General features: G+C 45.9%; 1 protein-coding gene across 1 annotated transcript in view; it reads right to left on the minus strand.

The window, feature by feature from the left end:
* The window catches only part of SARM1 (sterile alpha and TIR motif containing 1), a 189,460-nt gene that overhangs the window by 18,555 nt on the left and 145,787 nt on the right, over positions 1-25,118 (minus strand). The window contains exons 6-9 of the mRNA XM_069615344.1: positions 23,855-23,957; positions 14,942-15,131; positions 13,994-14,115; positions 1-13,024 (exon numbers count right to left, since the gene is read on the minus strand). The exon at positions 1-13,024 is cut by the window's left edge and continues 18,555 nt beyond it. Of these exons, the coding sequence (XP_069471445.1) occupies positions 12,895-13,024; positions 13,994-14,115; positions 14,942-15,131; positions 23,855-23,957 (545 nt within the window). The 3' untranslated portion in view covers positions 1-12,894. The remainder of the gene's footprint in view (positions 13,025-13,993; positions 14,116-14,941; positions 15,132-23,854; positions 23,958-25,118) is intronic.

Raw genomic sequence — 25,118 nt, forward strand, 5'->3', positions numbered from 1 at the left:
TTGGAGTGCCAAAGGCAGCAACATAGGTCGAGCAGCAGCTCAAAGTGAATGGAGCATGGTTGAGTTGTCTTGAAAAGCATCTTTAGGCAGCAAAAAGGCATTGGCTGCTTTCTGTGAGCTTTTTAGTTTCTGGGAGGAAGGCAGGAAATGTCCGGGGTGGTGTAGCTCACTGGCAGGTCAAAGCAGAAAATATGGCCCTGGCAGTTCATTAACTTCTGGGTTGCTGTGAGGCCCAGTACAGGGTCACAGGGGCAATGTAAGTCCTTTCTTCTGCCCTTCCCAACCAGGAAGGTTTGTAGAGGGCACTTGCAGGGTTCTGCCACCCCAGGTGTTGGGATGCAGAGTACCAGTGTCTCAAATGCAGCAGGCCTTATCCAGTCAGCTGGCCATCCCAAATAGGCCCGTGGGATGCTTAAGGAGATCTTTCTTGGAGCTCCTGGTCCTCACCCCTCTGGCAGAGGAGTTTGGAGTAGAATGTACTCCCAATCAGGTTCCAGTGAATCCTTCTTCAAAAGCGTTCCAAAGATTAATCAGGTCCCACACTTAATGTCATCTGAAAATTGGTTCAGAGCAAGCCTGAGTGCTTTCTCTGCAAGAAGTAGGGAGGATGGGTACAGAAAATCTGGGAGCAAAATCTAAGATGGTGAGACCTCTCTGTGAACTGAAGTTTCATCCTGGGCTACTCTAACTCTACACCTTTCCTCTGTCTGCCTACATCAAAAGAACTCCCGCAATCAGCCCCTTGTTGAGAGGTGGTTGCCTTTGAAGAACCAGTTCCCAGCTAAACCCACAGAAAGTGTTCTTGCTGACTGGAGGATGTCAGCAGCCTTTTCAGGGGATCAAAAGGGAGGTTTCCTGGGTTGGACTACATGGTAGTTGTGGATTCAGACTTTCAGACCACATGTAGTGAGGCATAAGGGAGGACAGAGGAACATCTGTTCCTGGCGTCTTCCATACCACCTCAGGGACCATGTTCACAGCAAAAGACTATGATTTCCAGAAGGTTGGGGAACTATGTAAAATCACGTGAGACATCAAGTTGAGTGCAGTAGGAAGCAGAGTGCATCACTGCATCAAAAGGAGTTTCATTACTCTTTGCAGTGCTTCTCGATGTCTTCTGAATGGATCTGCGATTCTCGCCTTATGCCTCACTGTATACTGCCATTTGGTACTCTGGACTCTTCTTTGATCATGGTCTACGGTTGATTTCTGGCTGTTTGGTTATCTTGAATACTGTTTGCCCCACATTGGATTTGTTATTCTTTGGAACCGTGCACAGAACTTCACCTCAATGTATCGTATTGTGTCTTTTACTGGACTTCTGGAGACTATTTCTGACCCTCTTCAAGCTGACTTTAGATTAATGAGGCTCTCTGAGAGGCGGGGGTGACATCTTCTGCTTTAGTTCCCGACCTTGTGCTGTCTGGGTTAGGCCCTTGCAGACTTGTTTTCTCTTTTTGCTGGTTTGGGATCAGTTTATTTGGTCTATGCACTATTTCCCTAGTAACTATTCAACCATTCCTGGTCACCTCTGGGGGAACCTAACGTATGCCAGGTAAGGAGAGGGAAAGCAGGTTACAGGGGAAGACCAGACTCTAGCGCAGGTGAGTCCTTCACTTGTCTTGTGTTACTACCTCCAGTCTTTTTGCATTATCCTCACACATCCAATTGGTATTAAGCTGGTGTGGCAGGGTCACAAGACACTCTGTTGTAACTTAGGCATACCAATATAATAGAGCATGACAGATTGAAAAGACAAATAGCCACATAAGGACGGCAGCATGAAGGGCACCCCAGATCCCATTGCGGCTTTGGTTCAGGACATTGCCGCTCTGAGAGGGGTCCCGAGAGGGGTCTCGGGAGGATAGCTCATGGGCAACATGCTCGCCTTGGAAGCAAGACGACACGGAGCAACAAAGGTTCGATGCCCCGTTCTGCGCCTCGAAACCTCTGGGTATTAGGCGTGTTATAAATATCATATATCATACCACTATCAATTTGTGCCTAGATCTCCGACAGGTCAGGGTTCATGCTCTACCCCCAGATCTGGAAATCCGGGGTGGCACAGCCACCCATTCCCCTGCACCAGGTCCTCCCCCCTGGTCCGTCACAAGTACACATATTAATTCCACATCCGTTTCCTCTTGCACCAGCTGAACGCTTCTTGGGAGGACACAGGAAGTATTTAACCTTCATTAATCAATGTACATTGCACTATGTGTGCAGGCCCACTGCATTCCAAGACTCCACTACCAAAGCAACATTTGTGCTTTGTCACTTAGGGTATCTTGCCGCCAACTGGACTAACCCCTTTCTAGAAGAAAATTACTCCGTTCTATACCATTTCAAGGCACTTATGACTGAAATTAACAGGGTCTATGATGTCTGTTATTAGGCCCAGTTGCAGGATTAGGAATTTACTCAAAGCAGGAAACACTCTGGAAGTCCCCAGTATGTGGCTAAATTCAACTAATTGATAACAGAGACATCCTGGCCCGAGACACAAGGAGCAGCAGTATTTTCCAGGGGGCTCTCTGATGAGTTAAAAGTCTTTTTACAGTGGTTCCTGACAATTATCCCTGTCTATTGGAATTGGTCTTGCATATAGACTGTTCTTATACTCTGGTCCTTGGGCTGGACATTCTTCTTATTTATTTCCTCTTCTTTATGGTGTCCCCCAGGGTTCGGTGTAGGGTCCTCTATCACTTGTTTTTTACTCTCTATCTCATTACTTCCCTTTGAATGCCATCTTTTGTATCATTTTCTCTCGATTGTTTTTTAAGTGTACTCACGGCCTGGCTCCCATCTGTTTCTCCTCTTTACTTTTGTTCTGTGTTCCCTCATGCTCCTTGTGATCTCAGAACGTATTTCTTTGACTGTCCCAAAACCACTTTGTGCCCCAATTCATTTTATTTGTTCTTTTTCTCTTTTAGCTTCAAAGCATTGGAATGCCCTACTTCTTTCACTTCGTTCTTCTTCATCTCTCTCTATTTTCCAAACTAATCTTAAACTTTACCTTCTTGCATCTCTAGTTTTTTTTAAAGTAAAAACAAGATGCTTTTTATTTCTCTGTTTATGCAAATTTGTATTCATCAGTTTAATTTATGATTGTACTGTTTCTTTGATTCTTTTATTTTACAGCGCCTTTGGCGAAAGGTGCTTTATACATTTTATAAAAGACAAATAGATGCAAGCATTAACGAAAGAATGAACCAAAATATGCAAATGGTAGCCGACCCAACCCCTTCTATGGTCTGGTCCAGATTCTTCCAAACCAATGCAGGAAAGGGCAGTAATGATCCCCCTTGCTCAAGAAGAATGAGACCATAGGAAAGCCACAGACCTCTATCTGTAATAATAATTAATCCCTAGCAAGGGTTATGCGGATGAGTCATGTTTCCAAGAGGACCCAAAACACTAAAAGGGTGCACGTATACTTAGAAGCCATCCTCGAACTAGGTCATGGAAGTTCTGTTTCAACGAACATGCTCATTGATTCCGGGGCTGACAGTAAGATTATGAATGTGATTTTTTCCCTGCCAAAACAGCATAAAAAAATAACAAAAGTCTTTTCGGAAATAGTCCGACCAGTGGATGGATCCGATCTAGCGTAAGGCTTAGTAACCACCAGAACCGGGGTATTGACTATATCCTCAGACTATGGGCAGCGTGAAAAGGTGGTGTTTGACATAATAGACGCTCCTCAATTTGGGCTCATATTGGGTATACCATGGCTCCATAAACATAACGCTGACATAGATTGGGATGCACGTTCCATCTACACCTCATCAAAGTCTTGCCAACTACATTGTCTGGCTCCCGTTCCTGAAGTAGATAGTCCATGCCAAATACTTACAGGCCTGCATGATGTATGGTAGTTGAAGACTGCACTACTGGACATTTACAAGGACTTCGAGGAGGGGTTCAGTAAAGAAAATGCTGCCACTCTACCTCCACACAGGGATTATAATTGTCCCCTTGATTTGATAGAAGGTGGCTGATTGCCAAAGGGATGCATGTGTTCCCTTTCCCAACAAGAAGATGAAGTCTTGAAAGATTACATGGCGACTGCATAAAAAAATGGGTGCATACGAGTTTCACAATCCCCGGTGGCCTACAATCAAGAATGGATATCCGTTGTTCCACCTATCACTTTTTCTCGATCAGATTTGGTCCACTACTGTATTTACCAAACAGGATCTTCTGGGGGTTTATAACTTGTTTAGAATTAGACAAGGAGATGAGTGGAAAAAAATGCAATGCTCCTGACACCTTTTAATACTTTATAAGGATGTGTTCATCGACATCCTAAATCGTTTTGTTGTTGTGTATCTAGACAATATACTTAACGTTTCAGACCCGTTGCGGGTACATGTAAACCATGTTCGTGTGGTTTTATAGAAGCTATTGGAAAGCCACTTGTATGCGAAACTGGACAAATGTCTTTTTCATTTCCAGGCGGTTGAAAGGAGGTTGAATTTTTGGGCTATGGTCTGACCTCTCAAAGAATCCGAATCAGTCCAAAAAAAAAGGTGCAAGCCATTTTGAACTGGCCACATCCTTCTTCGGTGAAAGACTTACAATCTTTGTGCCGTTCGGGTAAGGCCTTTGCAGTCTTGTTTTCTCTTTTCCCTGGTTTGGGAATGGGTCATCTGATCTGTGGACTATTTCCCTAGCAGCTATTAAACCTCTCCTGGTCACAGCTAGGAGAAATCTCACGCATGTCCAGGTAAGGAGAGGGTAACAGGGGAAGACCGTACGTTAGCATTTTATACTCTCAGTATCCACCATGTCGAAATCAAGCATGGCTTATATTAAGTTTTTATCAACTGCCACCAGCCTGCTGGGGTGCACAGTTGTGATATTTTGAACCAAAGGTGCATATGGTTAAAAAGCCATCACTGTGTGTTCCAACTTTAGGTTCGAGCAGCTGTGTATAGGAATGCACCTGAGACGTTTGAACTTGACCAGTTGCCACTGCGGGGCAGCTGTTGGGGAAGTCAGTAGACTGTCGCAGCAAAGTGCATGCTTGCATTATGCGTTTTGGCATGGAGGGTTGTGAAAGTGGGATCTGATTAGCAGATCTCATTTTAGAAATAGAATTACCTGCACCTCTTTATTGATAAAAATCAAAAAAGCTCATGTGTCCCACCCTCGACAGATGGCATCCCTCACTAGATGGCACTCTGTCACAATTTGCAGCAGTGTTATTTTCTGCTGGGTATCACATCGGCTGACAGGCTTGGGAGTTTTGGGTAGTACTCTTCCTCTGTTATGTGTTTCCAAAAAAGTGTATTTTAAACCGTGGACCATCCTTTGTCATCCTGATTTCATTACAAGTAGGGCCTTGTTTTTTCTAATTTCTTCCCAACAGTATGCTGAGAGGGGTTTATTCAACGGGTCTTCACTTACGGTTCGGGTGGTTTTAGTTCTTGTGACTTTCCTTTTGCTACTTTTGGCTCTTCCAGTAAGATAATAAACCCTCCAAGGACATTATGTCAGGTGTTCTGTGATGCTCCGACTGGTCTATGGGCGCTCTGCAGATATAAGCCAGCTGCTGAGGAATCAGTGTAAGCAATGATGACAAATTCTAGGCTGTTGGTCATGGCTTGGGTGGATGAGATTGTTCCCATGGTTCTTCAGTTAGCCTGACTGTAAACTCGTACTTGATTCTTGCCCGATGAAGCGAGTTTGTGGATGGCGTATCTGAGATCAGTCTATCCTGTCTTTTGTGTAACAGAAGTATCCCTTACAGGTAGTTCTGCTTTGTCATCCGCAACTGACTAAGGAAGAGGGATATAGTGCACCCTTTAGCCGTAATCTACCCTTCACTATGAATCAAGCCTTTTCCCCAGCCATTCCTTTGGTTTGTAATGCTTGGCTGGATTCTATTTGCTGTGCCCCATCTCTTCTTCTGTTCCGTAAAAAATGTGAAACATTTTTGTTTCATACTTAGCACTTTTTTTAAAGGAACATATCTTGTCGTTTTTGAATTTTTACATTTTGTTTTACTCATTGTTATATTTTTGTAATTGTACAGGAAGGTTTGAATGCCTTTGACAAGGGTTGAGCTTTGTTTATCAAACACCTGTAATACAAATAAAAATAAGATAATTATAATAATCTTTATTACACAGATTGAGTCTCTTGTTTATCAGAGGCCTTGCTTCCTCTTCCCCTCAGTTCTGGCCCATCACTTGTTGGGTTGGGCATACTCGCAGGGTTTGAAGATGGGAGGCAGTGCTATTTATATTCCTGGAACTGGGGGAACTCCCCATCTTGCAGTTCAAGTTACCAGTCTTCCGGGAAGGGATTCCCCTTGATAGAGTAAGGGATGTCTTGAGTAAGAATACTCATAAGTAATCAGGCCAGGAAACTGCATAGACTATATCAAGAAAGACATTGGGTCTCATTAAAAGTTGGGCGGTGCGGGTAAAATGTGGCAGTATTGCCGTATACTGCCGCATTACCGCACTGCCCAACTGTGAGTTTGATGGAACGTTGGAGGATGCACATCCAGCTATTAGCTCGAGGTAAATCCATCGACTTTCTGCCAAATGTCAACAGAATTACCACCAGCGGAATTACCGCCTGGGTAATTATGCCAAAATCCCCCATTGAATCCTCTGAACTCAAAATAAATGGGGACTTACACATACCTACCACTAATTATAATCCGGCGGTAATACCACTGGACAAAGTGGTTGTAACGGTAAAACAGTTTGGTGGTATCTCAGCAGATTAACCACCAAGATACACCAAACATAAAATGAGGCCCATGTTAACAGCTTTCATGAACTGTAACAGATAGGATTTCAGTCACCTTAAACTGGTTTAAGGTCCCATATGAAATGATTTTTATTACAATGGTTTTGTTGCAAATGAGACCAGAGTGATATGGCAACAGTGCTTTCTGGTAAACTGTTTTAAGTTCTCCAGAATCACGCCCTAAAAACAGGTCTTCCTGTGCCTTTTTTTGTTGCTTTGTGTGTGGCTAATTAAATATGGAAAAAGAGAGAAATAGTGGTATTGATTTTCATGTAACAAACACAATCTCATCATCTGGCTGTGTCCTTATCGGGGAATTCTCGTGTTTTGAGAACACATTCAATCACGGGACAGGGCTAAAAGGAAGGAGATGAAGATGTGGGGAGTGTGTATGTCAGTGGAAAACACAGTCATTGTGGTTTGGCGGCAATAACATCTGTGGGACTAGCAGCACAGAGCTTGTCTGAAAAATGGCATAGCCCTTTATGAAGGGGGGTTGGAGTGGACCATGGCGGACCGGTGGTGCACTTGAGAGCGAGTCGCTGGATGGGATACCACTGGGAGACGTTTACTCATGGAGCGAATGGGTGCTGTGAGTTCTTCACTGGTGCAACAACGTGAGGAGTCTGCATGGGATTGGAGCTACCATGTTGGAGGGTGAGCCACTATATCCTGGGTCTACCGGAGAGGCCACATGGAATCTGTTGATGGGGATGAGCAGAAAGCAGCTTAGGATGACTGAATGGTGAAATGCCGTCATCCTCTCGGTGACGTGCCGAACCACCTTTGTTGTGGCCAGAAGAACGCTGGGTGAATGGTAGCTGATTCTGCTACACTGTAACAGCAGGATGTCTCCCCTTTTTCTCCCCACTGTTTAGCGGTCCCGCTGGGCTCTTTATAGTCTTCCTCATTCCGGGCTTGCTAGTACTTACTTATATGTGGACTGAGAAGACAACCAGGTTAATGAGGGCCTTGGTCATTCCTACGGTCTTGTCCTCCTTTTCGTTCAGCCATTGTGGCGGTTCCAGCTTGACTCCACCGGTCTCCAATATGCCCTGGTGAAGAGAGGAACATGTTGACTCTCAAAGGACAGGCCCAGTCACCTCGGTGGTGGGGCATTGAAGGTGGATTCCAACTTTCTATCCTGAGCTCGGTGGGTTTCCATTTTGGGTGAAAGAGAAACTTTAGCTTCTGCAAAACAGCCATGCCAGTGAGTCGTTTCCCACTGTATAGCAGACATCAGAATTTGACACTAGCTGCTTGCCACAACAATCCTACAAGACAATAAGATTAGGCATGAAGCGGAAGCAACAGAGGAGCCAAGATGGCTCCCCCCTCTGACAGGATTCCTCAAAAAACTAAAGTGTGGGCAGAAACTCGTGGGCACAATCCTGACAAAAACAAAAAGAATAACCAGTCAACGAGGATCCCTGGTAAGTAAGAAACGTGATATCGTGCGAACTATGCTGCCCAAAATACTTTGAATCCTTTTTTTCAACAAACTTTGAGAAGAAATGAAGACCTGTAATTTATCTTTGTGAAAAGTATACTCTGTTACTTACTGCATCGGAACACTCTCCTGTCGAATAGTGTGATGACAAAACTATGCACTCGTAGGGTGACATACACAATAAGTAACGTTTGTTGGTAATAACAGCAGTCATAGCCATTATGAGTATCCGTATAAATAATGTCGACAAGTACCTCTTGATCGACATTCCGGAACTTCAAGGGTGCAGGAGTGTCCCCCGCTTCCATAAAAAGGAAAGCAGAGAACAAGCAAAGTAAAAAGAAAAAAAGGAAAGGACCCTGCAGCGCCTGTTCCCTTCCATGTGCGTGAAAGGAACCAGTGTCGCAGAGGGATTGCAGAGGCCTGCAGCACACTTCGCTGTGTGCCGCCATAAGATAGGTAGTGGAGTCGGGTGGGGGAGTGCATGGTCCGAATTATCTATGGGAGACAAAACCTAAAGTTAATTTCGAAATAAATCACTTTCGGTTTTTCTCCCTGTCATTTCGAATTCGATCTATTCATGGTAAACCGCCATTATAAAATCCTTGTTTTTGGCAGTGTAATTTGCCATCTGAATAATGTTCAGCATTAAGCTTTCACATTACTTGTATTTCCTTTACAATGCAAATGTATTTGGTTATTCTGGAGGAGTTAGGCAAGAAGTGTGGATGCTGGGAGGTATGCAATGGCGGTGGTCGTTGTCTGGCAGTAGTGTAACCCGCAGGGATCAAGAAAAACAACAGCTGTGAGGCTCAGGGTATGATCAAGGAACCCTTCAAATCCACCACTGATCCTCAAGCAACCCCTTACTGAGTGGTAACTGAGGGTCTTTTCATTTAGACAACGCCTAATCACCTGCACTAATACTTCACTGACACCCTATGCTCTAATCACCTTTCTGTTTGAGTTGGATGGCCTAGTTTTTGGGTATTGACTGTCCAAACGGAACAGGTTTGTTTAGAATAAGAAGGGGTCAATCTGGGCTGTTGAACTGGATGCAAATGTTAGATATCAAATCAAATTGGGTTGGATTATGCTAGGAATACATACACATTTTCTCCTGCGACCCTCAGTGCTTGCGCACTCTCAAGGCCGCCCCTCCTGTGCTGAGCACGTCTTCTCTGTTTAATAATCTCCCTTATTGGATGGGCTGGTCTTCCTAAATTGCAGTTTCCGGCTGTGATCCGCCAAAGTATTCTGAGAATTCTACAGTGGATCAGGTACTTCATGTTCGAGCCAGTACCTTAGAACCTTTAAAATATTGTAAACATGCATTGACCGGCTGCTAGCAGTGTGGCCATCATCTCCCTTAGTGACCTTTGGCCTCATCATGCCCTTGGTGGTCTCCCAGCGGTAAATGGGCCTGATCCCGATTTGTGGTATGGCTGTTACTCCCCATTTTTTGTAGAGTCCATAGGAATCTATGGTGCAGTAATGGTGCTGTTACCGCCTGCAGTAATATAGCCACGGTACTAGCGCTATAAATGGGCAGAAAGAGGAGAATTTTGTGTGCTCTGGTGGGAGGGGTAGTGCCAGGGCGTCCTCCAGGCCTACACAGACAGCATCAGTGTTCCAAGGAGAGGAGCGAAGGGGAGTGGATGTGGGGTCTCTGCATTTAGAACAGAGAGGTAGATATGTAAGACAGAGAGGTAATTGCTGAGTGGTACATGTGGGGAACAGGGACGTCATTCACCAAAATGCCAGGGGTAGCGCAAGTGACATCACATGACCCTTGACCTCTGATGACATCGCATTTGGCCCCACCCCAAAGTGACATCACTGGAAGCGATGGAACATGACCGTTTACCCCTTGACAAAACAGAAAGTGGCATCACATAGCATTGTTTCTAAGTACACTATGAAAAATATGGTTACAATATCATATGTATCGGCAGAAAAAACATGCTATAACTGCAACTTGCGAAAGGCACAATACATAGTCCGAAATTAATGCTTATTCTACTCTAAATGCTTTTTGGAGAATTTTGTCTGAAATGACTAAATCAGTGACTCACCCCCTGAAGTGTGCCTGGATTTAAACCTTTAATGAGCAATTATTGTATAGAATTCCAGAAAGACACTATTTTGTATTCCTATTCTTTCTTATTTAGGGTCAGTGCTGAAACTTGTGGAACCCCTTGTTTTTTTCAGAAGCCTGAACAAGAGAGCCAGCCACTCTATAAACAAACAACCACACGCATTGGCCACAGCCCAGGAGCTTCAATTTTTAGGGGTAGCAAGGGAGACCTCAGGGGTTGCAAGACCCTTGGCAGCCCCTAAATGACGTCCCTGGTGGAGGAGCATGTCTTGGGTGCCCTCCTCCCCAAGGCATGAGGACAGAGAGGAGGAAGAGGAAGTGGGTGTGACTGGTGAGTTTCCAAACTGAAGGCAAAGTTGTAGAAGGGTTTCTGCAGATCCTACTGAGAAAGTGGGATAGACATGGGATGCTCTTAGAGTGTTGCCTGGCACTGAGAAGAGACCATAAAGTAGGGTGTGTAGGTCTAGCTTTCTTATTCCACTCCGGCTCAAATAACAAAATCTCTCTTACCTGTCTCCTGATGCCTGGATCATGGTTCTGTGTCCCAAACCATACCGTCTAGCCTTAGTGTCATGCATGAAGCATTCTCCAGCGGGAGAATTGATCTAATTTAAAAGGTCAATTAGGACATATATACGGGGGAAACCCCCCGCAACCTCCCACCTAATTAAAAAAAAACACAGCCCCCACCCAATCCCCTTATATTACTTATTATCCCAAACCCACCTCACACATATATAAAAGAACAAAAATAAAGGTGAAGGTCAATTGTGAGAAGGTCAATTAGGACCACTATTATTAGGTCAATTAGGACAAAAGGTCAATTTGAAAAGGTCAGTTAGGGGAATACCCATTTACAGACCGATGTTTAATAGTCCTGAGGAGTCCTGCACCTACAGGCAGGATAAGCATCTTAGCCTCTTAGCGCCGCCTGAAACTCTGAAAGCCTAGGACAAGCTGCACAATAAATACACGAAACAAATAAAATACACTATAGTGCCTGAGTGGTGTCCAGACCCTATTCGCTGAAGCTAGAAAGCTTCACACTTGTTTCTTGGTGTGATGTCAAACACTAGTATCCAACTGACACTGCTGGAATACTTACTGACAACTCACTTATACCAACCTCGCTTATGAGCACACCCGCTCAACCAAAGGAAGGGAACCAGCAGCTGGGGTGTACCACGCAGTGCATTGGGGCACCATTCAAGGGCCCTCCGAGGCCTATGGGTGGCAATAATCTCAGTGGGCCTGCTCTACGAAATGTAGAGTACTCCCTTCTTCTTGTGTAATACCACACCAGGGATGATGGGAATACAGGGGGAGCCTGACCAGGTAGTGGGGGAATTAATCCTGCATTTGGGGATTAGCCTCATGCGCCTGGCTCGCCTGATGCGTAGCTTCCCAGGCTGAGGGCCACTTGCTGTGAAGAGGACCGGAAGCAGATAGGAATTAAGGTCCTGATTAACATGGGCCTGAGAGGGCAAAAGTTGCAAGAGGGAAAGGGGTCATGAAAGGAATGTCCACAGTATATATATAAAGTTGACCTGGTTGGAAAGAAAAGTGTGGATGGAAGGCAGAGGATTGCGTCCACCTGAGGAACCCTCAGGAGCCCTCTGAATGGGCATGCCACATGTGTCCTCTTTGCCAGCGTGTCCTGTGAGTAGTCTGACCAGGGGCCTCACCCCTCCTGCAGGGTAACCAATGCATGCATCTTCCTGGAACGGCTTATGAACACTTTCAGGCGATTCTGCCCTGCTGCTTGTTCTGCAGGTCCCCAACAAGTAAAAGATACACCTCTACATGTGAGCATTGGTTCCAATTTCAGCAGAATTGTTGGCGGGGCATCATGGCGCATCCTTCAAGCACAAAGAGATTTTTTACAGGAAGTTTTGTAGCATCACGTGTCCACGAGGCACCGTCCTTCACACTGCCACCAATAGTCTCTCTTCAGACCCTAAGACGCACCTGCCTTGGAGAGTGGAAAGTCCCCAAAACTCTTTAATAGTAATGGTCTTTCAAAACTCTTCAATAGTAATGGTCTTCACCTTCGATGTATGTTGTGTTCAAAGACTTTCTGGACGAAGCAAACTCAACAATGGTCTTCCTCATATCCGGATCAGCATAGAAAATGGTTACCGAGTAAGGAAGGAATATTTCTGGTTCATCGAAAAACCGTGGCACGTGCTGGAAGGCTGTGTTCCAGTTAGATGTCTTTGCAATGATCATGAACCAGGTTTCTGCACCCGAAATGCAGTGGTGTGGCAGGTGTTACAGCATGTCATTTTGTACTTTCCTCCCAGATTCCATCCCATTTCAGACAATTTAATTGACACGCCCCGGTTCAGAGGCCTTGCCATTTTCATTCTGGTTCACAACTTCATCCTTGAATCCTGCAAGTCCCAGGTCTTCTGCTAAGCACTTGGAGGCCCTGAGAGGTAGGGGTTGTGACATATCTCAGGTGAGAGGAAGTTGTAAGAGGACAGAGGGCCTGGACTCGCCATGAGCGAAGGACGAGCTCCTGCAGGGAAGGACAGTCTGTGGAAGACCTTTGGGAGCATTTATCCAAGAACTGACTCTAGATTTGCCCGAGTGCGGATGTGCCATCCATGCTGTTTTCTGAGCCGGCTGAGGAGTCTCTGGAGGAGCGTCCCTGCAGGAAGCGGATAATCTTCTCAATGGTGGCATCCTGGTATTCATGTGACCACCTGTAATCCAGAAAAAGAGAGAAGTATGAGAACCAATGGGCCAATGTCTTGGGGGTGGGGGTATAGATGAACAGCCATGAATTTCCCTGCATACCTTAAAACATGCCCAGAAAAGCAGGGTGATGATTCCAAAGAAGGCATGGTGACCATTGCCCAAGAAAGACAGACAAGGTGTGACAATATGAACGGCTCAGAGAAGTCGTCAGGTCAGTAGATACCCCTTCAGTGTTACGAGGAGCAGGGAGAGCTCTTCAGAGAGATCATGCTCTCTTGACAATATTGGGGAGCAGGTGACCACACTAACCAATACCTGCCCTTTTCTCTACTCCCAAATGAGTTAAGTCTTGGTGCCCAATGTCTTTCGGGGCCCCTGTGATACTCAACCACATGCACTGGCCATACACATCGTGGATGCCCCCCATCACCCACAGCAGTTCTCCAGCTCCAGCAGAGTATGCCAACCCCATGAGGAACCACCCGGGTAAGCAAACAAGGGAAGCAAACTACCCTTAAGATTGAAGGGATTCTTCATGCTCCGGGGGCAAAAAGCAAACTCAGTTCTCATGTCCACGTAATGGACGTGCATGTTCTTGTGCATGCTGCCACAAGTACGGCATCACTTGTTCAGGTGACGCGGTGCGAATTACACCAGAGACACACTCTTCATCCTTCAGGAAAATACATCCTCTCTTCACATGCGCCAGAGATCTTGTATTACGTAAACCCAACCAGCAAAAACAGTCCCTCCATCGCCCATGCTCCAGTCAAGGCCCCCGCGACCACCAGTGCAGTGATCACATTCTCTATGCATCCTACCCCTAATGCCAGGAGCCCAGCTCACCTGAACCTCCCTTCATGCAAACTCTATTCACCATCAAACCGTGAGTGAATATCAACCCAATTTTGTCCCACCAAATTCCACAAGCACACAACAAAAGACCCCCTTTAAAAATGTTCCCCAGTACGCACTTGATGCCGTTGAACTTGAGGACCGCCCTCATGTCTTCCGGAAGGCTCAGCGGATCCGGCCATTCAAAGTGGTCTGTCACTGGAACAATATTCTTTCCGCAATCCAGGGCAGTTGCAATTTCCTGAAAAAGATCAGCGAGAGATGATATTAATATTTTAGGTTTTAAGCAGTAGAATTCCCCTACATGCCGTCCAAGCACAGTCTACACATCCCTGCCTGTCGGAATCCTCCTTATTTATGATATTGTGGGGTAAGGATTAATGTGGCCAAGCCCTGAGCATAAATTCATCCAATCATAGCGAAGCTGCACATCACCCAAGCCATTACACAGGAAGCCCAAGAACCGAGGGATGGATTGGAGCCTGTGTCTGTCCCTGATGATGCGGCCAAAAGCAAATGCCCCCCCCCAGTCCACAAAGGCGGGGCATAGAACAGTGCATACACCCCTTTGAATACTAGCAGCTGTTGGCAATCTCTAGCGCAGGGTACACACTTCATCAAGCACCAGCAAATGCCTGCAAATACAGGTCCAGCGTGTACACCCTTTACCCTTTAAGTACCAATATACCTCCACAAGCTGCATCCCCAGACCTGGCGCAGGCTATTGTCACACCGAAAACCATTATCAGATCCCCACAGGGTGCACCAACCCCCCCTCCCCCCCAAGCATTGGCAGAGTCCTTTAGCCCTGACCGATTAGTATATTCCCACTCAAGCATTGGCACGCCCTCCCCCACAGACCATGACACAGGGTATGCCACACTAACCCTGGTAGACCACCCTGAATCCAGACAAAGATTGCAAGAACCTCAAAGGTCTTGCCACAGTGTATACACTGACTCAAGCAGTGCCTAACCCACCAATGCCCGCGCAGATTTAACATCATGTGACTCAGATAGGTGGAGAGTAAGCATGGAAAGGTTTCAGGCTGGGTTTGTGCTTCCCACCTTATGAACCCAGTCCTTGCAGTCCGCGTCCCCCATACACTTATCCAGGGAGCCAGTTGAGAGGACAAGGATGAAATTCCTGGCACTGATCACACTCTGTATGAGCTTATCTTCAAACTTTCCGGCTTCCAGCTTCTCCACATCGATGAAGACGGTGAAACCGTGGAGCTGCAGGTGCACTTTCAGGAGGCTGCGGGAAGGGCAGGGAAAGGTCAGCGATGTAAGTGGAGGCAAAGTTTCATGGAAGAGGAAATGTAGGGGTGGGTCGCCCGGAAGATGGGGCAGCAGATAGGTGAGTGGAGAAGGGAATAACGCCAGGAAGGGAGGAGGGAAGACACGGGGAGACAGAAGAGAAAAGAAAATGGAGAAATTATTCCAAGACCTTATTGTAATACATGAAAGATTTCAGGAAAAATGATGTGCGCACTTTATCGTTAGATTAAAAAACATATTGGTAAGCTTCAGGTGAAGTGGCGAAACACTGGGTGCGTCAGAGGGAGGACTGGATGGCATTTAATTGTACTAGACTGAGTGGGCGGAGGTACGAAAATAACTATCAGTAAATGTTACAGACCACAGATGTGTATTTTGTGCTATCAGAGTTTGGTGTATTGCGCATACCACCACGTGAACGTCCAAGGTGGAATACGGTATTTATTAAAGTGCAGGGAAGTGGGGAGGGGCTGTGGGTGGTCTCCACCGCATTTATTTTCACACAGATTCTTAAAAATGGATGCAACATTTTCGGCTGCGCAGTAATGGATGCACAGTAATTGCATAGATCCCATCATTTTTCGGCCCTTGAGGCTTTTTAAAGGAACATCACCCCACAATATCTCCCATAATGCAAGATGTTCTGAGATATGGCTGTTCTTCAGCTTTTTGTCACATGATTGGCCCAGTTCACTGTGATTTGATTGCTGAAATAACAGTGATGTACAATTCCAAAGTGCAATAAATATTGCAAGAAAAAAATATCGACATGCCTTTTACATTGCCCATTGTAATAATACCTTTACCTCTCCTACTTCTAAACTCTCCTTGTTTCCCTCTCCTCTATCCCAACTTTAACCTAAATCAGTTTCTTTACACCTAAAACTCACACCTAGCATTACACTTCCTTGCCTTTAGTTTTTCTGCTGGTCGCTGTTTTTTACCCACTCTTGAGTTCTAGCAATATATATTCATCTTTGTAAATTCAGTCGCTATTATTGTCTCCAATATTATCACTGGGTACCACAAAATGGCTTGGTGATGGCAAGAACAGAATGTGAAAGACTGAATGAAAACGTTCAATGCCAGTAGTAAATATTTTGTGCAGCAGGGACGAGGAGAGCTGAGATATGTGACCCTGGCCATGTCAGAGGTGATACAGGGGGATTGGGAGTGGGGGGGGGCAGAACAGCCCTGAGCGTTTTGAGAGTAGCTGAAGTGTAGATAAAGGAAATGTGGGCATGAACAGAGTAGAGATTGGCAATAATTACTTTTGGTGGCATCGGCCTTTTGGCAAGAGGTAGGAATTACATGAGTGATTGTCACCACAATACTGGAAGTGTATTAATGTGGATAAAGCAGACATGTGAATGGAGTTGGAATATGGGAGAGCAGATAAGAACTTTACCAGTGTCGGAAATGAGAAATATGTGGTAATGAGAAAAGAGGATGATACATTGTGGATTGAGGCTGGGCGATGTGCTTGGAGAGGATCTTGTGAGTGGCTATATGGCCGGAGCCTCGGGGAACAATTATATAAAGGGCAGATGAAGATCTGTCCAGTGACAGCCACGAGTAACCTTTAGACTTGACTGGGGAAGTTGGAAGAGGTTGGGTGGAGGCTGGTGGGGGAGGGCAATATACTTTTGACGGTCGGTGTGTATTGCAGAGTGGTATTCAGGAATACATGAGGCAGACTGTGCACTGGCACTTGGACGTTCAGTACCACAAATAAATAACTTGTGGTTATGGCAGATGTTAAGGAGTCTGTGGGAATATTATGTAGTACAGCACTACAAGCACAGAGCACATGTGGGCCTTTCATGACAAGTTAAACAGATCACTGACCTGTTATTTCAGCAATAGAGCATTTTGTTTTTTCCCAAAAATTGAGATTTACCAAAATGTGGGGCACTGAGCACAAAATGTGACCTTAAATTGACAGGTTTACTCTGGGCTTAAGCAACAGTGTTGTATTGGAGAAAGCTGGAAGACTGATCTTCTCTTTCCATAGCATTTACATATAGTCTATAACACCTGACAGATCATGTAGAGCATGGAGATTCCATAAGGCCTCACAGATCATGTAGAGTGCGGATATTCCCTAAGGCCTCACAGATCATGTAGAGTGCAGATATTCCCTAAGGCCTCACAGGTCATGTAGAGTGCAGAGATTCCCTAAGGCCTCACAGATCATGTAGAGTGCAGGGATTCCCAAACTCCTCAGATATCATGTAGAGTACAGGGATTCCCAAAGGCCTCACATATCATGTGGAGTGTGGAGATTCCCTAAAGACTCACAGATCATGTAGAGTGCAACAATTCCCTAAGGCCTCACAGATCATGTAGAGTGCAGGGATCCCCAAAGGCCCCACATATCATGTAGAGTGTGGATATTCCCTAAAGACTCACAGATCATGTAGAGTGCAACAATTCCCTAAGGCCTCACAGATCATGTAGAGTGCAGGGATTCCCTAAGGCCTCACAGATCATGTAGAGTGCAGGGATTCCCTAAGGCCTCACAGATCATGTAGAGTGTGGAGATTCCCTAAGGCATCACAGATCATGTGGAGTGTGGAGATTCCCCAAGGCCTCACAGAACGTGTAGAGATTCCCCAAGGCCTCACAGATCATGTGGATTGTGGAGATTCCCTGGGGCCTCACAGATCACTTAGAGTGCGGGGATTCCCAAAGGCCTCACAGATCATGTAGAGTGCAGGGATTCCCTAAGGCCTCACAGATCATGTGGAGTGTGGAGATTCCCCAAGGCCTCACAGATCGTGTGGAGATTCCCTAAGGCCTCACAGAAGAGTGTGGAGATTCCCTAAGGCCTCACCGATCATGTAGAGTGCTGAGATTCCCTAAGGCCTCACAGATCATGTAGAGTGCGGACATTCCCAAAGGCCTCACAGATCACCTAGAGTGCGGGGATTCCCAAAGGCCTCACAGATCATGTAGAGTGCAGGGATTCCCTAAGGCCTCACAGATCATGTGGAGTGTGGAGATTCCCCAAGGCCTCACAGATCGTGTGGAGATTCCCTAAGGCCTCACAGAAGAGTGTGGAGATTCCCTAAGGCCTCACCGATCATGTAGAGTGCTGAGATTCCCTAAGGCCTCACAGATCATGTAGAGTGCGGACATTCCCAAAGGCCTCACAGATCATGTAGAGTGCGGACATTCCCAAAGGTCTCACAGATCATGTAGAGTGCAGAGATTCCCTAAGGCCTCACAGATCATGTGGAGTGTGGAGATTCCCTAAGGCCTCACAGATCGTATGGAGATTCCCTAAGGCCTCACATATCATGTGGAGTGTGGAGATTCCCTAGGGCCTCACCGATCATGTAGAGTGCAGAGATTCCCTAAGGCCTCGCAGATCATGTAGAGTGCAGAGATTCCCAAAGGGCTCACAGATCATGTAGAGTGCAGGGATTCCATAAGGCCTCACAGATCATGTAGAGTGCAGAGATTCCCGAAGGCCTCACAGATCATGTGGAGTGTGGAGATTCCCTAAGGCCTCACAGATCACATGTAGAGTGCAGGGATTCCCTAAGGCCTCACAGATCATGTGGAGATTCCCTAAGGCTTCACAGATCATGTGGAGTGTGGAGATTCCCTAGGGCCTCACAGATCATGTAGAGTGCGGAGATTCCCAAAGGCCTCACAGATCATGTAGAGTGCGGAGATTCCCTAAGGCCTCACAGATCATGTAGAGTGCGGAGATTCCTAAGGCCTCACAGATCATGTAGAGTGCGGAGATTCCCTAAGGCCTCACAGATCATGTACGCTGTGAGAATCTGAAGGGTCTTACATGGCCTCGGATAAGATCTGGAAATCAGGAATTGTCATGGATTGGCCTCTTGGCCACTAAAGGTCCGTCTAGCACTCTGGGGTAATCCTAGAAAAGCATTACAACTCAGTATCGTATATTATTTGCAATGGTTGCAATCGGCTCACTTAAATGCAATTCACTGCAAACACAGAATATGACCCAGGTTGCGGAATGGGAAAGCTTGCTCAGAATTACAAATTATTCTGAAACAGAAAGAGAAAACAGTTTTGGATTTAGCCATTTGCCAAGGCACGCAAGGAGTACTTTGCATGATTTCACGCTAGGAGGACTAAGCATTGATCAGCTTCCTTCAAAACACTGCCTCTTATGAGAGCTTACAGCTGACCACTACGACATCTTGTTTCCTGATTTCCTTGCTTGTAAGGTCTTCTATGGTGCTTGTACACCTTTGGTTTTCAGGTTCATTGTTTTTCTCTTTAACCGCTTCACCCCTGCTGGGTTTGCCAACATATACAAGGACTCAATCCCAATCAGCAACACCACTCGCCTGCCAGACACATCCTTAGACACCTTCGCACCCAGTTGCTCCCCTGCATCACAACCACCCCCACATACATGCCCTCATTTACCGCCCCAACACACCCACACTGAGTGGTCTGACTTTGCACTTAACACTTGCAGCTTCCCCCTGGACCAACATCTACTATGCTGATTGGAAGCCAGGAGCCTCCCATCTAGAAAGCAACACCATAGTGAACACCCCACTCGCCCCTTATGACCTCACCAGACCCATGACCTACCCCACAACAAATAGCTGGCAACACCCTTCACCTTCAATTTCATGCAGACGTCACATTCCTTCCCAAAGTGGAATCTGGTTGTCATGGTCTGATCACTTTGGAATCCCCCTGCATACTCACTTGGACACAAAATATCCCCCACCAGCCAACCCCAGGCAGACAAATCAAACCCATTACTGACACTTACTAGCACCACGTTTATCACCCTCCCCCTTCCCTCAAACACACATCCCGCCATACTCCACAACGACCCAGGTGGCACTGTGGCAATAAGCCCGGAGACGGTGGGCCAATACCGAACGCCCCGGGGGCATTACCGCAGGCGGTATTGGCCTGCTGTCTCAGGGCTTATTGCCATTAGTACCCCAGCCTGTTAGACCGGGGTACTAATAGCATTTTGCTGTTCCGAAACGATGCAGCAAATGTCCAAATAAAACAGAGTCCATTTTCCCTTTCAATGTCGGCCATCAGGAGCGGATGCGCTGGGGACAGAAGGGTTCCCAGCGTGTTCGCTCCCAAAAAAGAAGAAAAAAGAAGGTAAGTGATGTAGGGTTGGCGTGGAGGGTATAGTTTGCAGGGGAGGAAGGTGGGGGAAAAGAAAAAAAACGTACCTGAATACCCGGCGGGGGGCGATGGCAGCCTCCAGCTGTGTGGAGGCTAGGAGCCGGGATTGGCCCGTTTCGAGCCTCCTCTTTGGCTGAGGGCCTGCCACGCCCCCCCGCCAGGAAGAAATGCAGGCACATACATGCGTCCACAGGATTACAGTGTGGTATGGCTCGGAAAAGAGCCAAACACCATTCAGTGTAATCTCGTGGATTGCAATGCCGGGTACTAATGGACAAAATAGCCCTTGTCAAAACACAAAAACCTTACAACCACTATTACAAACCATGATTCAATAATTTCCTTTTTTAACATCAAAAAAGTGCCTGGTGAAAGAACCCGTGCTCATCCACTCAGACCCCTGAAATGCTGATACTGCAAATACAATATTGGAAAATGCTAAGCCAAAGCTGCTCACTACTTCCAAGAACTCCAATCTGCCACCGACTGCACACAGAAGCTTTTCAACATCGTCAGGTTACTCTCTAAACCACCATCCAATCAATTAACCAACTTTATTCAGAACGTAATAATCAATCCATCAAAGTACATATATCATGTAAAATATGTAAAACCAACAATGATATAAAAGCAAGCCATACAAGAGAAACCATGAAATATAATCTAGTCAAGGCTACATCTTTCAAATCAAACGCATTATGTATGAGTCTTGTGTGGTGTGAGAACCTGTTCTATATACACTCCAACTGCCCAGGAAACCTGTGGTTTGCTCAGCATTTTCAGGTACATAGGATCAATTCTGCATTGAGGAATACTTTACTTTCTTAAAAACAATTTTAAATTATGAGAGCGAATACCCTTATGAACTACTTCAAATCTAAAAGATACAACAATGGACAAGCCGGGCTATTCGCAGTTCCACTTTCTGCCCCTGCACCCAAACCTTCCAACACATGGGACACATTCCTCCCCATCGAGCAAGACACACTCCTCACCCTCACAGCCAATACACTTCCCGGATGATGTGTGCCCACCTCAAGTGGCATCATACTGCATCACCACCCTAGCTACACTCTGCATCAACATCATCCACTCCTATCTCTCACGTGGTACAAACCCCTCTGCAATCAAAACAGGACGACCCCACCCCCATCTCAAGAAACTATCCCTTAACAACACGCTGCCGGAAAAATACAGTCCCATTCCTATCTTGCCATCCCCTGACAAAACGATGGAACGTTTCATCACAAGTCAACTCCAAACACACATCACGACAAGAAACCTCTTCAACCCATTCCAATCAGGATTTTGACCTAGCCATAGCACAGAGACCAGAACACTTCACATCCTGGATGGCATCCACAACATCACTGACACAGGATACACAATCCTCCTCATACTGCTGGACCTCTCTGCACCCTCCAACATCATTGACTACCCATTCATTAACCAACCTCTTCCAAAGGATAGAACTCTCGGGCATTGTTCTCGATTGGTTTACCTCCATCGCTGACAGGACAAACTTTGTCCAAGCACTAGTTCTGTCCACACGGGACTATGGAAATGCTATCATCACTGAAGTCTGCAGCAGCAGACTTACCCCCCTGCAAGCCATACAGAATAGACTCATCCTGCACCTACCCAAACACTCACACATTGCCTAAACCCTCTGCCAGTTGCAGAGAATTGCTTTCAAAGGACTCTGCATTGCACATAAAAACAAAAATTCATACAGTTGACACCCAGAGCCTGAAACACCCTACCACTCCACATCCGTACCGCCCCCTCCTTCATCACTTTTCGAAAGAGCCTCAAAACATACCTCTTCCCCCACACATAATCCAGCCAAATGCCCTCCACCGCCAACCCCCATCTATCCTGATCTTGCTATCCTTCCTGAAAATATTGCAACTTCTTTTTCACCTGTTTCCTTTTGAAGTTTGTAAGGCATCCTAAGAACCTCCGGGTAGGACCGGTGCTGGAGAACAATTTAAATAAAATAAAAATAATAATACATTCCCAAATCTTGCTATTAATCTTCCTTTGTATTGACTTCGCTTCAGTGTTGTTTGCAACTGCACTATGGCTTCTCCAAGATGGCTTTCTTATGACAGACACTCATTCATAACAATAGATTAAACATAATTCCTTACACAAAGGGTAGTTAAAGGGACCTGGCAGTTTCCCATCCGATGTCAACTAGGTCACTGGCAACCATTTACGTAGATACATGGAAGGAATCAATGGAAGAGCCTGAGGTGTAGTAGCAGGTGTGCCACACCCAGCCCTACAAATAACGTGTGTATCGGCCACGTTTACTACCTAAAAATTGGCAAATACTCCCAAAAGATACAAATAGGGAGTAAAAATACTCCCACCAAAAAACGGAAAACAGACATATATGACCTTCTGCCCCTGTTTTCACCCGCAGAGCTCCATGGATATATTTGGCCCAGCAGTACATGTAGTACCACAGGAATAAACTGCTTTTATTACTGTGTGATATCAAGAAGTAAACGTGTATCTTTTAATCTGTATGGTGCAAAGAAATATATATTACAAATACATTTCTGTTTCCTAGTTAAAATCTATTTTTACTCGCTTATAAAATACTTGCATTGGGAATTGGACTTACGTTCTTACTCCCCAAAAAATCATTTTACTCCCAACTTTAAAAAATAAGGAGTAAAATACCCTCACTTCAAAATCTTATCTGGAGCACTGGCCACACCACACCTAGTTGGGCATCTAGTGTCATTCCCAGAGTCAGCAATGGCTCTCAAATCTTTGCTGCTGACATTAGGAGCAATGGCATTCATAAAAAAGGGTGTGGTATGAGCACGACCTCATGGTTAAAGTCGCCTTTTGCCTCAGATCCTCAAGCATAATGTTAAAAGCATTAGGTACATGTTTATTTGTGGTAGTTTCTTGAATTATGCATTTCAGCATGCACCGCCCATGGTGTACCACTTTGTTTATGATTAAGGAGGTAGGTACTTCGGAACTGAAGAGCTGGTATGCAGGGATGGGCAAAAAGGGCAACTGCTAACATGTGGCACAGCTAGATGACAAGCTAGAACTAGTCAACAAAACATTGGGCCTCATTACGAGGTTGCTGGTAACCCGCCGGTGGTACATGTTATGGCAGGTTACTTCGCCTCACCGTTTCCGCCACCTAACATCCCGGTGTTAATGGGATATCACAGGCGGCAGCGGTACGGTAAGTTCCCATTCCCACGGAGTCTCATTGGCCTCTGTGGGAATGGGAACAGTGAAGCACCAGCAGCATTGTTAACGGTGCCAATGCTTCAGTGAATTTTCTGCAGGTAGGGGCGTGAACTACCAGCACGTCAGGACTGCTGGTTGTTCAGTGCCCCTACCGGCAGAGTCGGAGTGACCCGGTCTGGAAACGCCGTTACTGGCACCCTTATCTCTGGACCGGTTCTCTGTGGCAGTGTACTGTAAACTACACAACCCTCATATCTTGTGACACACTGGTACACATATAGTATGGATTTCTACAACTCTTTTTTTTCATCGCCTTACCTGGCAAGCTGGGATCCAGTGTTGCGTCGGTAGCTGATGAACACGTCGGGCCCCTCAGCACTAGACTTGCCAATGCTGCACGGTAAGGGAGAGTGCAGCATCTCTGTCAGGATGGATAGAGGTACAGAAGAACGGTCAGCGGTGGAGGTTGGATGGCGTTAGAGCCTACAGAGTCTCTAGGATGCAGAATTAAATCACAGCCAGGGCCGCTTATGATTAAAAGCTGTGCACATGAGGTGACCCGCTCTGTGGCTTAAGTGCAATTATATGGTGTTATGCCAGCTTCTTACAGTCACTGTGTACATTAATATAATATAACCACTTTAACCATTGGCACTACCTGGCAATCAAACCAAGGCGCCTTGTCTGGTGCACTGTACCGGATCTGCAGTAACATGGTGGGATCAACTTTCCAGTGATGCCCACAAATCAATGCTTACAGCACAGCATTCACAAAGGAAGACAACCAGATATAGGAGAAGCCATCAACATAAACAAACATGAGATTCACCAACTGCAGTGTACATGAGGACAGGACGCCATAACTGCACAAGTCAACAAGAATCCGGTCCAGTATAGCCCAGGTCACCAAGAAATGAATCCAGTGTGACACAACTCAACGAGAATCGAGCCAATGTGGCACAACAGTCTAAGTCTACAGACAAATGACTCACAAATAAACAAGATCACAGACCAATGCTGCATGATATACCAAAACCAGAAATCAAAGCTGCACAGTTATAGCTGTAGCCCACTGCAATGCAACCCACCTACAGCACAGAAACATGCTGCAGAACCCACCAAGACAGCAAATGAAGGTAGCACAAATGAACACGACAGACAAACTGGCCAAGCCTGCAGACCAATGCCGCTCAACTCCCCAAGAGTAAACATCAATGCCATATAACACAACAAGAGTGGCGACAAAAGCTATACCACTCTGCAAGAGTGGAGGTCAACATTGCTCAACCAATACTGAAAGAAAAAAAGCTTCAGAAATCATCAAGTCTATAAATGCACTTCCGCCAATCAGTGCATCAAAGGACGCCATTCTAACATTCCCTCACTAATGGCAAACACAGAGCTGATAACTGTACAGCTTTCCAACTTCTCTCTGAACCCCACATTCCCCTTTCTCTGAAATGGGCTGCAGTTCCCCCCACAGTTAATTTCATTTCGATTCTGTAGCAGCATGTCAGACATTGTACCAGTGGGGTTTAGGCCTCCATTTTCCCTCCTCATCTAGATTGTGGATTGGTTGAGG

The sequence above is a fragment of the Ambystoma mexicanum genome, chromosome 9 (genome assembly GCF_040938575.1).
Source record: "Ambystoma mexicanum isolate Mex_15411 chromosome 9, UKY_AmexF1_1, whole genome shotgun sequence".
NCBI classification, from domain to species: Eukaryota; Metazoa; Chordata; class Amphibia; order Caudata; family Ambystomatidae; genus Ambystoma; species Ambystoma mexicanum.